The following is a 17,522-nucleotide window of genomic DNA, read 5'->3' as shown; positions in this document are numbered from 1 at the left end:
TGGGTTGTCCGATTTCCAAGTTTCCTAAAAGGCGGCGTGGAGGTTTTGTTAATTTCCCGTTGCCATGGCGATCCGGTTCAGCTACGGCAAGCGAGGAGAGTCAAACAAACAAAGCTCGTCCGGAAGGCTCCGCCCATTTCCTCCGAAAACCGGTAGTGGTATTCTAACGACAACAACGCCTTTATTTACCCCCACAACAATAAAAGGGCGACGAGTGGAAGAAGCATAATTGGGATAAAACATTCAAGTCAGCACACTTTTTATTTACAGGCTTGAAAGGAAAGTCCAACATGCTGTCGGACGCAGGTCAGTAAGCATGAGTATGTGCCGATGCTGTTAGCTACATGCTAAGTAGCATGCTGTCATGACATGGCTGATTTAAAGAGATCATTCTTATGTCCGTTCGCTGCCTCTAAGCCGATAAAGTCACTTTTGTGTCGTCCACTCGCCTCTGTCTCTATCGTAGTCGTCAATGGCGAGGACTAAAGAACCTCGCGTTGGTTTTGTTTACAAATAGGCCCCGACCGGAGCAGCGCCGCTTTGTTGTCCCATGATGTTGTTGACATGTCACCGTGGTTGCTTTGCATTAGACTACCCGGGCAGCGGCTCCGGCGGCCGGCGAGCCAAAAAGAGGGGCTCCGGGGAATCATCCGGGGACAGCCTGGCGCCGCGGTCCTCCGGGAGGCAGAGCAACGTCCGAGTGAAGCGGGCCAACAACCCGCCACCTGGACAGGTACGCACGCACACGGGACACTTCATTAGGTACGCGTGAGACCCGGCAAAAGAGCCCATTAACAAGTAAAAACACAACGTGACACCCTCAGAATGAACCTTAATATTAAAGGGGAACATTATCACCAGACCTATATAAGCGTCAATATATACCTTGATGTTGCAGAAAAAAGACCATATATTTTTTTAACCGATTTCCGAACTCTAAATGGGTGAATTTTGGCGAATTAAGCGCCTTTCTAATATTCGCTCTCGGAGCGATGACATCACAACGTCAAACACCAGTCAAATCAGCTCTGTTATTTTCCGTTTTTTCGACTGTTTTCCGTACCTTGGAGACATCATGCCTCGTCGGTGTGTTGTCGGAGGGTGTGACAACACGAACAGGGACGGTTTCAAGTTGCACCAGTGGCCCAAAGATGCGAAAGTGGCAAGAAATTGGACGTTTGTTCCGCACACTTTACCGACGAAAGCTATGCTACGACAGAGATGGCAAGAATGTGTGGATGTCCTGCGACACTCAAAGCAGATGCATTTCCAACGATAAAGTCAAAGAAATCTGCCGCCAGACCCCCTTTGAATCTGCCGGAGTGTGAGCAATTCAGGGACAAAGGGCCTCGGAAGCACAGTTTGTTCACGCAGACGAGCGAGCTAAACCCCCTGGATGTCTTGGCTCACACCGTCCCTTATGCCACCGAAGATGATCAAGAGAAGAATATCGACCCTAGCTTCCCTGGCCTGCTGACATCAACTCCAAAACTGGACAGATCAGCTTTCAGGAAAAGAGAGCGGATGAGGGTATGTCTACAGAATATATTAATTGATGAAAATTGGGCTGTCTGCACTCTCAAAGTGCATGTTGTTGCCAAATGTATTTCATATGCTGTAAACCTAGTTCATAGTTGTTAGTTTCCTTTAATGCCAAACAACACATACCAATCGTTGGTTAGAATGCGATCGCCGAATTCGTCCTCGCTTTCTCCCGTGTCGCCGGCTGTCGTGTCGTTTTCGTCGGTTTCGCTTGCATACGGTTCAAACCGATATGGCTCAATAGCTTCAGTTTCTTATTCAATTTCGTTTTCGCTACCTGCCTCCACACTACAACCATCCGTTTCAAAACATTCGTAATCTGTTGAATCGCTTAAGCCGCTGAAATCCGAGTCTGAATCCGAGCTAATGTCGCTATATCTTGCTGTTCTTTCCGCCATGTTTGTTTGTATTCACTATGTGACGTCACAGGAAAATGGACGGGTGTTTATAACGATGGTTAAAATCAGGCACTTTGAAGCTTTTTTTAGGGATATTGCGTGATGGGTAAAATTTTGAAAAAAACTTCGATAAATATGATAAGCCACTGGGAACTGATTTTTAATGGTTTTAACCATTCTGAAATTGTGATAATGTTACCCTTTAACGTGGGTTAATAACCCTGTAATGCAGGCATAGGTGCCAATCTACATTAACACATCTTAAAGCCCAACTGTTTGTTTACATGCTTTTTTATTTCTCTTTGCTATTTGGGCTTATTGGACCCTAATTAGAATAAAAACTAAGAATTATATTTTGATATGATGTACTTAGTCCATAAGTAACAAACGTGTACTTCATATTTGCTAATTCTTATTTTTACACTTTTTTTTCCAAATTCCATTGTATGTTATACTCTTCTGTCCACATAAGGGCCATAAGACCCCAATTCAGTAGTGCACATCCATCCATCCATTTTCTACCGCTTGTCCCTGTTGGAGTCACGGGGGGTGCTGGAGCCTATCTCAGATGCATTCGGGCGGTAGGCGGGGTACACTCTGGACAAGTCGCCACCTCATCGCAGGGCCAACACAGATAAACAGACAACATTCCCACTCACATTCACACACTAGGGCAGTGGTTCTTAAAGGCCTACTGAAATGCGTTTTTCTTATTCAAACGGGGATAGCGGGTCCATTCTATGTGTCATACTTGATCATTTCGCGATATTGCCATATTTTTGCTGAAAGGATTTAGTAGAGAACATTGACGATAAAGTTCGCAACTTTTGGTTGCTGATAAAAAAGCCTTGCCTGTACCGGAAGTAGCAGACGATATGCGCGTGACGTCACAGGGTGTGGAGCTCCTCACATCCGCACATTGTTTACAATCATGGCTACCAGCAGCGAGAGCGATTCGGACTGAGAAAGCGACGATTTCCCCATTAATTTCAGCGAGGATGAAAGATTTGTGGATGAGGAAAGTGAGAGTGAAGGACTAGAGGGCAGTGGGAGCGATTCAGATAGGGAAGATGCTGTTAGAGGCGGGTGGGACCTGATATTCAGCTGGGAATGACTAAAACAGTAAATAAACACAAGACATATATATATACTCTATTAGCCACAACAAAACCAGGCTTATATTTAATATGACACAAATTAATCCCGCATAACAAACACCTCCCCCCTCCTGTCCATATAACCCGCCAATACAACTCAAACACCTGCACAACACACTCAGTCCCACAGCCCAAAGTACTGTTCACCTCCCCAAAGTTCATACAGCACATATATTTCCCCAAAGTCCCCAAAGTTACGTACGTGACATGCACATAGCGGCACGCACGTACGGGCAAGCAATCAAATGTTTGGAAGCCGCAGCTGCATGCGTACTCACGGTACCGCGTCTGCGTATCCAACTCAAAGTCCTCCTGGTAAGAGTCTTTGTTGTCCCAGTTCTCCACAGGCCAATGGTAAAGCTTGACTGTCATCTTTCGGGAATGTAAACAATGAAACACCGGCTGTGTTATCCGGCACAACAGTCAGGGGGTGCATTCTACGGCGGGGGTGCGTTATCCGGCACAACACCTGCCGCAATACACCGCTTCCCAGCTACAGCTTTCTTCTTTGCTCTCTCCATTGTTCATTGAACAAATTGCAAAAGATTCACCAACACAGATGTCCAGAATACTGTGGAATTTTGCGATGAAAACAGACGACTTAATAGCTGGCCACCATGCTGTCCCAAAATGTCCTCTACAATCCGTGACGTCACGCCCAGGCGTCATCATACCGAGACGTTTTCAGCAGGATATACCGCGCAAAATTTAAAATTGCAATTTAGTAAGCTAACCCGGCCGTATTGGCATGTGTTGCAATGTTAAGATTTCATCATTGATGTATAAACAATCAGACTGCGTGGTCGGTAGTAGTGGGTTTCAATAGACCTTTAACCTGGGTTCAATCGAACCCTCTGGGTTCTGTGAGTCGGCCTCAGGGGTTCGGCGGAGCCTCCACCGCGGAGGTCAAGACACACCCGACTCATCGAGTAAATAAAAACTTCTCCCTATCGGCGTATTATGGATACCCCCAAACAATGTTCCCTCTAATTTTCCATCTGATTTGCAGGTGTGTAATTTGTTGTGAGTTCATGCACTGTGTTGGTTTTGTTCTTTGAACAAGGTGATGTTCATGCACGGTTCATTTTGTGCACCAGTAAAACAAACATATAACTTTGTCTGGAATTTGGAAAAAAAAAAAAAAAAATATTTTTCACTAAAGAAGGGTTCGGTGAATGCGCATATGAAACTGGTGGGGTTCGGTACCTCCAACAAGGTTAAGAACTATGCACTAGGACCAATTTAGTGTTGCCAATCAACCTATCCCCAGGTGCATGTCTTTGGAGGTGGGAGGAAGCCGGAGTACCCGGAGGGAACCCACACAGTCATGGGGAGAACATGCAAACTCCACACAGAAAGATCCCAAGCCCGGGATTAAACTCAGGACTACTCAGGACCTTCGTATTGTGAGGCACATGCACTAATCCCTGTTCCCCCGTGCTGCCTCAGTAGTGTACACAATTTTGGAAATAAGAGCTAAAAGGTGCTGTCCACGCATGTGGCCACTAAGGCCTTTAGAGGTTTTAATGCCAGTGGGTGCTTGGTGTGTGTGTATTAGTGTTGTCCTGATACCAATATTTTAGTACCGGTACCAAAAGTATTTCGGTACTTTTCTAAATAAAGCGGACCACAAAAAATGTCATTATTGTCTTTATTTTAACAAAATAATCTTACGGTACATTAAGCATATGTTTCTTATTGCAATTTTGTCCTTAAATAACATAGTGAACATACAAGACAACTAGTCTTTTAGTAGTAAGTAAAAAAACAAAGGCTCCTAATTCAGCTGCTGACATATGCGGTAACATATTGTGTCATTTATCATTCTATTATTTTGTCAACGTTATTAAGTGGTAGAAAATGAATTATTAGTCTACTTGTTCATTTACTGTTAATATCTGGTTATTTTCTGTTTCAACATGTTCTACCTACACTTCTGTTAAAATGTAATAATCACTTATTCTTCTGTTGTTTGGTACTTTACATTAGTTTTGGATGATACCACAAATTTGGGTATCAATCCGATACCAAGTAGATACAGGATCATACATTGGTCATATTCAAAGTCCTCATGGATCCAGGGACATATTTCCTGAGTTTATAAACATAATATACATTTTTTTAAAACAAAAGGAGATTTTGTGATGTTAAAAAATATCGATGTAATCTTAGTAGTATCAACTAGATACGGTATTGTACGTGGTATCATTACAGTAGATGTTAGGTGTAGATCCACCAATGGCGTTTGTTTATATTGTAGTATCCCGGAAGAGTTGGTGCTGCAGGGAATTCTGGGAATTTGTTCCGTAGTGTTTATGTTGTGTTTTCATGCAAATATTCTTCCAAAATGTGTTTGTCGTTGCTGTTTAGTGTGGTTTCACCACACGGCACATGTTTATGACAGTTTTGGCATTGTTCATACTGCCACCCTTAGTGTGACATGTATGGCTGTTGAGTAAGTATGCACTTCATTCGGTCGTGTGCAGTGTGTTCAAAGTCAGGATAATAATATCATAAGGTTATTATCGTGCACAATTACATTTATGTTTGGCTTTGTTAATGAAAGACTAAATGACTATTGACTCTTTTATTATGTAAAATGTATCAAACTCGCCATAAAATAAGTAACGACAATATTGACTTTTTAAAAAATGTTTAAAGGTTGAAAATTGCCATTAGTCCCACGTGGGTGTTCGGCATTGTCCAACAGCAATCGGACGCCTGTGTGTCAAACTCATTTTAGATCTGGGGCCACATGGAGAAAAATCTACTCCCAAGTGGGCTGGACTGAGAAACATCTACTCCCAAGTGGGCCGGACTGGTAAAATCACGGCACGATAACTTCAAAATAAAGACGACTTCAGATTGTTTTCTTAGTTTAAAAATCAAACCGGCACATCCTGAAAATGTGCAAATAAAGTACCAATGATTAAAGTACCAATGATTGTCTCACACACACACACGAGGTGTGGCGAAATTATTCTCTGCATTTGACCCATCACCCTTGATCACCCCCTGGGAGGTGAGAGGAGCAGTGAGCAGCAGCGCTGGCCACGCCCGGGAATCATTATTGGTTATTTAACCCCCAATTCCAACCCTTGATGCTCAGTGTCAAGCAGGGAGGTAATGGGTCCCATTTTTATAGTCCTTGGTATGACTGGCCTGGGGTTCGAACTCGCAACCACTAGGCCACTGAGTAGGTTGAAATCATAATGTTGTTGGGGTTTTTTTTTTTACACTTACATGTTGCAGTTAATAGTATTCTATCTTTATTTGTTGTTATTTATACTTTCTGAATAATTTACGTGATAATGTTCATCAGTCAACTCATTGGTGTTAATTTTCAATCTATCAAGATAACAAAATAATATCAAAATCTAATCACAGGATGTCATTTATGCGGTTTGCCCATTTTCCTCTACTTGTGCACTAACATGTATTGTTATTTTTTTTACATATGTATCATCATCTACAAAGATACAAGGAATTGCTATTGTGACATCTAGTGGACACATTTAGAACAGCGGTTTCTTTCATTCAAAAATTTCGGCTCATTTTTATACTTAGCAAACTCATCCCGTACGTTTCACACCACTCCTCCAATGTCTTACATTATGGCAGTGGTTTTCAATTATCTTCTCTCACGCCCCCCCAGGGACATAATTTAAATTTTTTTCACGCCCCCCCCCCTACTTAAAATTATTATATATACCAGATTTTTCGGACTATAAGTCGCACCGGCCGAAAATGCATAATAAAGAAGGAAAAAAACATATAAGTCGCACTGGATTATAAGTCGAATTTTTCGGAGAAATATATTTGATAAAACCCAACACCAAGAATAGACATTTGCAAGGCAATTTAAAATAAATAAAGAATAGTGAACATAAATAACCAACTGAGACCGTGCCTGGTATGTTAACGTAACATATTATGGTAAGAGTCATTCAAATAACTATAACATATAGAACATGCTATACATTTACCAAACAATCTGTCACTCCTAATCGCTAAATCCCATGAAATCTTATACGTCTAGTCTCTTACGTGAATGAGCTAAATAATATTATTTGATATTTTACGGTAATGTGTTAATAATTTCACACATAAGTCGCTCCTGAGTATAAGTCACACCCCTGGCCAAACTATGAAAAAAACTGCGACTTATAGTCCGAAAAATACGGTACATTTGTATTTATATGTTTTTTCTTGCCCGCGGCTCTTTAGTGTCGCCATAGTGGCTCCCTGGAGCATTTTTTAAAAAAGATTAAAAATGGAAAAAGATGGGGGGGGAATTATTTTTTTGTTTCAGTATTTTTTTTGTTTGAGGACAAACATGACACAAACCTTCCCAATTGTTAGAAAGCTCACTGTTTAATATGTTTGTGTGTATGCTTCACTGATGAGAGTATTTGGTGAGCATCGTTTTGTCCTACTAACTGTTTTTGAACTCACCATAGTGTGGACTGTGACGCAACCGTTTGTTTACATGTAAAATCTTCCACTCCTTCTTTGTCTCATTTTGTCCACCAAATGTTTTATACTGTGCGTGAATGCACAAAAGTGCGCTTTGTTGATGTTATTGACTTGTGTGGAGTGCTAATCAGACATATTTGGTTAATCAATGCTAACATGCTATTTAGGCTAGCTGTATGTACATATTGCATCATTACGCCTCATTTGTAGGTATAATTGAGCTCATTTAATATCCTTTACTTTTATCCTCTTTGTATATAATTTAGTTTTGCATGTCTCATGGCACATTATCTGTATGTAATATTGGCTGCATTTCAGATAGTTGTTTGTGTGTCATGTTGTTCCAGACCACAGCAAACATTACCTAGCGTGCCAAAGATTGTAATAAATCTATTAAAAGAAAACAGCCCGCCGTTTCCTTTAACTTGGACACACACATCTATACCTTTTGGCCATTAAAAGCCAGTCATTTCCAGGAGTTATCTCACCTTCTGAGTAGCCTCGGATTTACTAATGGTTTCTAATGTTGTTAAAATGTGTAGAATAAATATTAAATTTCAACATTTCGCGTATACATGATATTTTTGTTGTTGTCTATCACATGGGCTACCTCAATATTTTTTACCGCCTTAGTAACCCAACCAAATTCTGCCAAAATGTCCCATTTGTGACATCCGTCTGGTTCCAGAGCAAAAGAAAAGCGACGGATACGGAAGAGGAAGACGACCAGTCGGAGAAGAAATACAGGAAGTGCGAGAAGGCCGGCTGTTCGGCCACATATCCCGTCTGCTTCGCCAGTGCGTCCGACAGGTGAGCCTGGAGGTTTTACTTCCAGCATTTACGTTAAAATTGGCTTGAATTTTATTTTTTTCTCTTACCAGGTGTGCTAAAAATGGCTACACGTCTCGCTGGTACCATCTGTCATGTGGCGAGCACTTTTGTAACGAATGCTTTGATCACTACTACAGAAGGTAAAAACTCATACTTATTCTGCATGTTTTGCAGACCCTCCGAAACTTCGCGGCATGACAAATATGCATAACCTTGCCGGATGAGAGTATTTGCATTGTTTCGTCGTCCTCAGCAAAAAAAATTTTTACTGTATAAGCTCTTTCTTGTATTTTTTTTCGCTTGTGAAGGCTGAGATAAAAACTTTAGTCGTTGCGTAAACACAAAGTACTTTGTTGTGGCTGAAATAAGCCTATTTTGCCACATTCTTAAAAAGCTTTTCTCAGTCTTTCTGTTCTTTGTATTTGTTAATTAATTCATGATTTCTCAACAAATGTCCCTGTAGTATAATTACTAAGAGAGAATTACAACAATTTGTTGCTTTTCACATTATAAAGCTCTAAAAAAAAAAAGGCAACGTCTATACCAGACCTCGGCAAATTAAGGCCCGTTGAGCTTTTCAATCTGGCCCGCCGGACATTCCCAAATAATTGTTTTAGATGTTTAAAGGGGAACATTATCACAATTTCAGAAGGGTTAAAACCATTAAAAATCAGTTCCCAGTGGCTTATTTTATTTTTCGAAGTTTTTTTCAAAATTTTACCCATCACGCAATATCCCTAAAAAAGCTTCAAAGTGCCTGATTTTAACCATCGCTATAAACACCCGTCCATTTTCCTGTGACGTCACATAGTGATGCCAACTCAAACAAACATGGCGCATAGAACAGCAAGCTATAGCGACATTAGCTCGGATTCAGACTCGGATTTCAGCGGCTTAAGCGATTCAACAGATTACGCATGTATTGAAACGGATGGTTGTAGTGTGGAGGCAGGTAGCGAAAACAAAATTGAAGAAGAAACTGAAGCTATTGAGCCATATCGGTTTGAACCGTATGCAAGCGAAACCGACAAAAACGACACGACAGCCAGCGACACGGGAGAAAGCGAGGACGAATTCGGCGATCGCCTTCTAACCAACGATTGGTATGTGTTTGTTTGGCATTAAAGGAAACTAACAACTATGAACTAGGTTTACAGCATATGAAATACATTTGGCAACAACATGCACTTTGAGAGTGCAGACAGCCCAATTTTCATCAATTAATATATTCTGTAGACATACCCTCATCCGCGCTCTTTTCCTGAAAGCTGATCTGTCCAGTTTTGGAGTTGATGTCAGCAGGCCAGGGAAGCTAGGGTCGATATTCTTCTCTTGATCATCTTCGGTGGCATAAGGGACGGTGTGAGCCAAGACATCCAGGGGGTTTAGCTCGCTCGTCTGCGGGAACAAACTGCCGCCATTGCTTGCCGTGCTACCGAGGTTCTTTGTCCCTGAATTGCTCACACACTCCGGCAGATTCAATGGGGGTCTGGCGGCAGATTTCTTTGACTTTATCGTTGGAAATGCATCTGCTTTGAGTGTCGCAGGATATCCACACATTCTTGCCATCTCTGTCGTAGCGTAGCTTTCGTCGGTAAAGTGTGCGGAACAAACGTCCATTCTTGCCACCTTCGCATCTTTGGGCCACTGGTGCAACTTGAATCCGTCCCTGTTCGTGTTGTTACACCCTCCAACAACACACCGACGAGGCATGATGTCTCCAAGGTACGGAAAACAGTTGAAAAAACGGAAAATAACAGAGCTGATTTGACTCGGTGTTTGAGAAAATGGCGGATTGCTTCCCGATGTGACGTCACGTTGTGACGTCATCGCTCCGAGAGCGAATATTAGAAAGGCGTTTAATTCGCCAAAATTCACCCATTTAGAGTTCGGAAATCAGTTAAAATAAATATATGGTCTTTTTTCTGCAACATCAAGGTATATATTGACGCTTACATAGGTCTGGTGCTAATGTTCCCCTTTAAGATGGAAAGTGTAGCTGCCATTATGATTTGCAGTGATGTTTTCTAATGACCGTAAGTCTTCAACTATACTAAGTCTTTCAATGCTTGGAATCTGCATCATATACTAGTTACTATGGTCATCTAATTAGTTACTATGGTCATCTAATTAGTTACTATTTTCATCTAATTAGTTACTTTGGTCACTATGAGATATCTCAGAACCCTTTGCGTTCATATTTCACTATGTTTGTTGCATTTTGGTTGTGTTTCGGTTGATTGTAAAATATGTTGTCAGTATTCAGTGTTTTATCCTTCATAGTTTATATTGTAAATCCCACATTCTTTATTTTCATGTACATTCTGGGTGTCTCATTCAGTAAAAAAAAAAATGTCAAATTCCATTCTGTTTTTTTAAGGCGGTCTGTCATAACGTTTTTAGCTTTCAATCATTATTGTGAGGTTTTGTATTAGTGTTCCTAAAAATAGATATACCGACCCCCAGACACACTTTTTTATCTAAATCTGGCCCCCCGAGTCAAATAATTGCCCAGGCCTGGTCTATACATTTGGTTAAGGTTACAAAGAACACTGAAAACAATAATAAATTAATTAGGGCCCGCATGGCCCATTGCAAAAGGACTCCCCTTGGGAGTCCTTTTACAATGGGCCATGCGGGCCCTAATTAACATGATAGTAACATAAGCTGATACAATTAAAAGTAAAAATGACTGCAATTTTTGCTGGAACTGATACATAAAGCTGATATCTATCATTTTAGGGCATACCATTCACAAAATGAGTTGACAAAATCAACTCTAAAATAATTCTCAAAACACAGCCAACATTACATGAATATAAACAGCATGTATACACAACTTTGAAGGCATTGTTAGCAGATTTTCACTATTTAGAACAGAGAAATAGATACATTTGTGCGTGTTTTTGTCCCGCATAAGGATTGTGAATGATAGGCAACATTGCAAAAGAATGCAGTTGTCCTTTAAAATACTCAGCTGTATTAAAAAATTAATCTTCTCTATTTTCCACATCACAGAAACTCTGTTTTCTCACAATTCCAAATTTTCCGACCCTTAATTCCCAAAGCACTCCAACGCCAAAACAATCAGCTTGTTTAAAACCTTTAATAAAGCAATACAAACAAATAAGGTTTGAGGTCAAATCTTTTTGATCTTAGCATTCCAGTATTAAAACATTCATGCTACCAAATTTCCACATCACATTTTTTCCCTAAAATTGCATATTTGTCAGACACAAATCCCTTTCGTTTTTAGAATTCTTAAGCCTGCTTCTAGGGGTATTCCGAACTTATATTGATATCCGACAGGATTTTAAGTCTGGGGTGGGGTGGGAGGCCTTCAGAAGATTAGTAATAATAATAATAAATAATAATATTAAAGACCAAAATGGGGTTACAAACAATCTTTAGGACCACACAAAGCCGAGGGCAGGCCTATTCAACTGGCGGGCCGTCAAAGCTTGAATATCTCTCAAATAAAATTGATAAAACCATTCAAACTAGGGTTGCTCATGCACGTAGTACTCCCGCCACCCCGCAGGGGGAAACAGCGAAGCATTTGTGTCATGGTGAAGCAACAGTTGGGTGAGTAGAAGAAGGTGGCACTAAAGTTAAAGTTAAAGTTAAAGTTAAAAGTACCAATGATTGTCACACACACACTAGGTGTGGCGAAATTTGTCCTCTGCGTTTGACCCATCCCCTTGTTCACCCCTTGGGAGGTGAGGGGAGCAGTGGGGAGCAGTGGGCAGCAGCGGTGCCGCGCCCGGGAATCATATTTGGTGATTTAACCCCCAATTCCAACCTTTGATGCTGAGTGCCAAGCAGGGAGGTAATGGGTCCCATTTTTATAGTCTTTGGTATGACTCGGCTGGGGTTTGAACTCACAACCTACCGATCTCAGGGCGGACACTCTAACCACTAAGCCACTGAGTAGAGACCCAGAAGAAGAAAAAATCGCAAAAATCAGACTTTTAACAGCGACTGTAGAACAAAGTATGAATGTATTGAAATCGTTAAATAGTCGTGTTGTTTCTTTGGCTGTTTAGCTCTAGCGATTAAATCTCGTTTGATACATGTAGCCCTGAATTTGACCAGTAGAGGGCGATAAAGCTACACTTTCGGTTTAGTTGTGTTGAGCCACATTTGTGCAATTTTGCTGTGAATGTTTAATTTCTATAAGCGTAAACATATGTTGTTCATTGTTTGAATGTATTAACACTAAACTTTCTATTTTATTTATGTGTAATATACATTAGACATTTATGTAATATACACAATGGATGTTATACTTTTGTAATGTTTATATTTTCAGTTTTACAAACCTAAATAAAGGAAAATGTGTAAATAAATAAAACTGAGGAAGGAAAATATTTCAAAAGAAGAAATATCAATGAACAAAACTTCTGAAGCTTCTGTTTCTTCATTCTGTTAACTATCTGTCGAGCTGCACATGCTGGAAACTAGTGAGGGCAGAATAACGAATTTATTGACACAATTTATTGTTTTTACTTTGAAATTAACAAATTGATAAAACATTCACATTTTGATGTCCGGCACTCTCCCTTAAGTAGTTGAATAGCCTCGGCCTAGGGTCAGCTCTGCCTGGAGGGCAGACTGGTTCAGGTTTGTGACTTCATTAGGAATGGGTACCGAATTCATTACTTTTGTAGGCGCTGTCACGCCAAATTTCTTCCCCCTACAAAAACCTTCCCCCGCCCCCATTTACTTCCGGGGTCATTTCCTCTTACATCATTTCCTCTTACGTCATTGACAGCGATCGATAACACTTCGGCTTTGACTGCCCGTCGCTGGAAGGATACTTGTTTTTTTTTTTTTTTTTATAATATAGCGTTAACAAAACGTCTGTATTAATCGGACAAATTAACTTGAGGATATTCCTGACTGCACATTTGACGGAGAATTAATTAATTAATTTGATTCGTTTTCCACGGGTCAACACTACTTCAGGGTTAATTTTTCTTTCAGACGGATGGGTTTTAGGTTGATATTGTTGGCAAACACGATTTACTGAGATCCACTCTAACTTCGAGTAAGAACATACCTTTACTGTATGCGGCTGGTCCATGGTAGCCCAATATTGAGACGTGAGTAGGAGCAGTTTTTAGCAAATAATAAAAATAATTGCCAACAACCCCGATAATAACTCTGACATGACTTTGAATTCTCTACAATTATAAACGTTGCCCTCCGTGTCAAGTCACTTTCCGTAATGAGCCAATTATCAGTTGACGTAAGTAAGAGGAAATGACGTAAGAGGAAATGACCCCGGAAGTAAATGGGAGGTGGGGGGGTGGGGGGGGGTTGTAGGGGGAAGAAATTTGGCGTGACAGCACCGACCGAATTCTGACAGTGCTACCGGGTATCGATGCAGGTAAAGTCAAAGGTATTTCGATTCCTTTGTTTCACTTGACGCCATGTCCGGTTGCAGACTCAACACCGGCTTATGTAAACAAGTCGCACTCAAGGCGCCTGGACTCAGCCAAACCCCCCTCGGAGTAATGTTTCAATTTTCAACACCAATAAAGCAAATATGCTGGGTAGAAAATGTAAAGTAAGGCATCACTCTTTCAAAATGCGCTAGCTTAATGCTAATTAACATTGGATTTGCCATAGACATGCTACTATTAGCGATTTTACATGACGATTTCAACACCTCCAAAATTGTTAAAGGAAATTACAACTAAGATAATTGTTACGATCAAACAGCTGGTGTGTACTAGGCACAATACCTAAAGTGTAAACACTTTGTAGGGTGCAACATAACACATTCAGCTTCATGGAAAAAGCTACCCATCCATTTCTACCGCTTGTCCCTTTTGGGGTCGCGGGGGGTGCTGAAGCCTATCTACCTTTCTATTTAAATATACCATAGATAGATAGTACAGTACTGCCATCTAATGTCTTGGAACTGCATTACAAATTAGACTCATTTGATATAATAAAACAAGATGTAACAACTGGACAGCACAGTTATCATAATCCGTTCATTTTAAAATATCACATAAAAAAATAACATTTTCTTATGAAACAATTGAATTAATGAATTAAATTGAATAATTGAGTACTTGTACAGTTTCCTAGGTACTTGGAATTGGCACCGTATCAGTTCAAATGTGACCGGTAGCCATCCCTAGACTTTACCTAGAAAGTAATGCATGACGACCTTTTTTTTTTTTACCCCAGTCACAAAGACGGCTACGAGATTTTTGCCGCGTGGAAAAAGGTGTGGACGAGTAACGGGAAAAGCGAGCCCACTCTTAAGGCTTTCATGGCAGACCAGCAGCTTCCTTACTGGGTGAGAAGTCGAATGTCGCCCACGTGGACGTCATCGCACCGGAACGTACTCATGTCTTCTCCGTGTAGGTGCAATGCAACAAGCCGGACTGCAGGAAGTGGCGTCAGCTGACGAAGGAGATCCAACTCACCAGCTCCCTGGCGGCGACGTACCGCTGCGGGATGAAATTGAACAACATTAAGGTCAGCAGGAAACAGGAAGTAGATCGGCTCACGTGGGCCGATTAGTGTTTTGACGGATGTTTGTCCACAGAGCGAAGGTCCGGACCAGTGCTCCCAACCAGAAGACCTGGTAAAATAAAGCTTTTTTTTGTATATTTTCATGGGTTTGTTTGTATCAACTTCCTGTTCACAGTTTTGATCAGTGGGAGTTCTTCCAAGGATGTCTTTTAGAGATGTCCGATAATATCGGACTGCCGATATTATCGGCCGATAAATGCTTTAAAATGTAATATCGGAAATTATCGGTATCGGTTTCAAAAAGTAAAATTGATGACTTTTTAAAACGCTGCTGTACGGAGTGGTACACGGACGTAGGGAGAAGTACAGAGCAGTTGCGTCTCCCAGTCATACTTGCCAACCCTCCTGATTTTCCTGGGAGACTCACAAATTTCAGTGCCCCTCCCAAAAAATCTCCTGGGGCAACCATTTTCCCGATTTTCACCCAGACAACAATATTGGGGACGTGCCTTAAAGGCACTGCATTTGCGTGCCGGCCCAATCACATAATATCTGCGGCTTTTCACACACACAAGTGAATGCATGCATACTTGGTCAACAGCCATACGGGTCACACTGAGGGTGGCCGTATAAACAACTTTAACACTGTTACAAATCTGCGCAACACTGTGAACCCACACCAAACAAGAATGACAAACATATTTCGGGAGAACATCCGCACGGTAACACAACATAAACACAACAGCACAAAATACCCAGAACCCCTTGCAGCACTAACTCTTCCGGGACGCTTCAATATACACCCACCCACCCCCAACCCCGCCCACCTCAACCTCCACATGCTCTCTCAGGGAGAGCATGTCCCAAATTCCAAGCTGCTGTTTTGAGGCATGTTAAAAATAATAAGGCACTTTGTGACTTCAATAATAAATATGGCAGTGCCATGTTGCCATTTTTTTCCATAACTTGAGTTGATTTATTTTGGAAAACCTTGTTACATTGTTTAATGTATCCAGCGGGGCATCACAACAAAATTAGGCATAATAATGTGTTCATTCCACGACTGTGTATATCGGTATCTGTTGATATCGGAATCAGTAATTAAGAGTTGGACAATATCGGAATATCGGGTATCGGCAAAAAAGCCATTATCGGACATCTCTAATGTCTTTGTCAAGGCCTTTCCAATTTGAACTGTCAATCCAAGTTGCATAATGGCATTCTTTTTGCTCCCTGCAGAGAGTGGCGGAGGTGACTGACAGCTGGTGGCATTCCATGCTCATCCTGCCGCCATTGTTCAAAGACAGCCCGGCCAGTCCCTTCCTCGCTGCTTACTATCCCGACTGCGTCGGAATGAGTCCGTCGTGCACTCCCGGCAGCGCGTCCATGAGCGAGCTGAGGGCCGATCATTGCAGGGCCGCCCAGCCTCAAAGTACGTACTCCTCAACAGCCGTTCAGGTCGTCGCGAGACTTCAACGGCGGCGTTCTTGTCCAGTTGCAGGTCTGTGTCCGTACTTCCAGCCCTTCTACCAGCCCAACGAGTGCGGCAAGGCTCTCTGCGTCCGACCAGACATGATGGAGCTCGACGAGCTTTATGAGTTCCCGGAATTTTCCCGCGATCCCACTATGTATTTGGCTCTGCGCAACCTCATCCTGGCCTCCTGGCACAAAAACTGCAAGGTACCTAGGACAATGATAGCTTGCCAGAGCGTGCCACGCATTAGTAGTTCTCCACAGTTAAGTGAAAAACAACTCATTCAGTGTCTTTTCCAAAGGAGGTTCTCACCGCCCAGAAATGCGCCCTGCACATCATCGTGCGCGGGTTGGTGCGTGTGCGCTGCGTGCAAGAGATGGAGCGGGTGCTCCAATTCATGACCAGAAAGGGTCTCATCAACACGGGAGTGCTGGCTGTCCAGCGACCTCTGCTCCCGGAAAGGCATCGCTCTGTGAGTATCACTCAATGTTTACCGTATTTTCCGCACTATTAAGGCGCACCTTCAGTGAATGGCCTATTTTAAAACTATGTTCATATATAAGGCGCACCGCATTATAAGGCGCATAGAATAGATGCTACAGTAGAGGCTGGGGTTACGTTATGCATCCGTTAGATGGAGCTGCGCTAAAGGGAATGTCAACAAAACAGTCAGATAGGTCAGTCAAACTTTATTAATAGATTACAAACCAGCGTTCTGACAACTCTGTCCACTCCCAAAATATACCATACCATACCAACTTTATTTATAAAGCCCTTTAAAGACAAGCACAGTTGAAAAACAAAGGGCTGTACACCACAAAGAAATGAAGGCAAAGGACAGACTAAAAAATAACATTTAAAACAGAAATAAAAATACACATTTAAAAAGCAAATATAAATTACCCTAAGAACAGTTTGTTAAATAAAAACAGTTTAAAAGTTAAAAACAGTTCAAAAAGTTAAAAGCTAAAAACAGTTCAAAGTCTCATGCTGGGTTAAAAGCCAGTGAATAAAAATGGGTTTTAAGAAGGGTCTTAAAAATAGCCAAAGAAGGGGCCTGTCTCACATGGAGAGGGAGATCGTTCCAGACTTTGGGACCCGCAACAGAGAAAGCTCTGTCCCCTCTGAGCTTGCGCTTTGTTTTGGGTA

General features: G+C 41.6%; 1 protein-coding gene across 2 annotated transcripts in view; it reads left to right on the top strand.

The window, feature by feature from the left end:
• Positions 1–75: 75 nt before the first annotated feature.
• kdm1b (lysine demethylase 1B) overlaps positions 76–17,522 on the top strand; it is a 42,609-nt gene continuing 25,162 nt past the window's right edge. The window contains exons 1-10 of one of the 2 annotated variants that reach the window (XM_061931597.1): positions 77–306; positions 591–733; positions 8,262–8,383; positions 8,455–8,544; positions 14,609–14,720; positions 14,789–14,902; positions 14,973–15,011; positions 16,139–16,331; positions 16,395–16,579; positions 16,675–16,845. In XM_061931597.1, the coding sequence (XP_061787581.1) occupies positions 291–306; positions 591–733; positions 8,262–8,383; positions 8,455–8,544; positions 14,609–14,720; positions 14,789–14,902; positions 14,973–15,011; positions 16,139–16,331; positions 16,395–16,579; positions 16,675–16,845 (1,185 nt within the window). In that variant the 5' untranslated portion in view covers positions 77–290. Of the gene's footprint in view, positions 307–590; positions 734–8,261; positions 8,384–8,454; positions 8,545–14,608; positions 14,721–14,788; positions 14,903–14,972; positions 15,012–16,138; positions 16,580–16,674; positions 16,846–17,522 lie in introns of both variants that reach the window. The other variant, XM_061931596.1, reaches the window with a different exon arrangement.

The sequence above is a fragment of the Nerophis lumbriciformis genome, linkage group LG37 (assembly GCF_033978685.3).
Source record: "Nerophis lumbriciformis linkage group LG37, RoL_Nlum_v2.1, whole genome shotgun sequence".
NCBI classification, from domain to species: domain Eukaryota; kingdom Metazoa; phylum Chordata; class Actinopteri; order Syngnathiformes; family Syngnathidae; genus Nerophis; species Nerophis lumbriciformis.
Note: the sequence above shows the minus strand (reverse complement) of the source record. Positions and strands in the feature narration are given on the sequence as shown.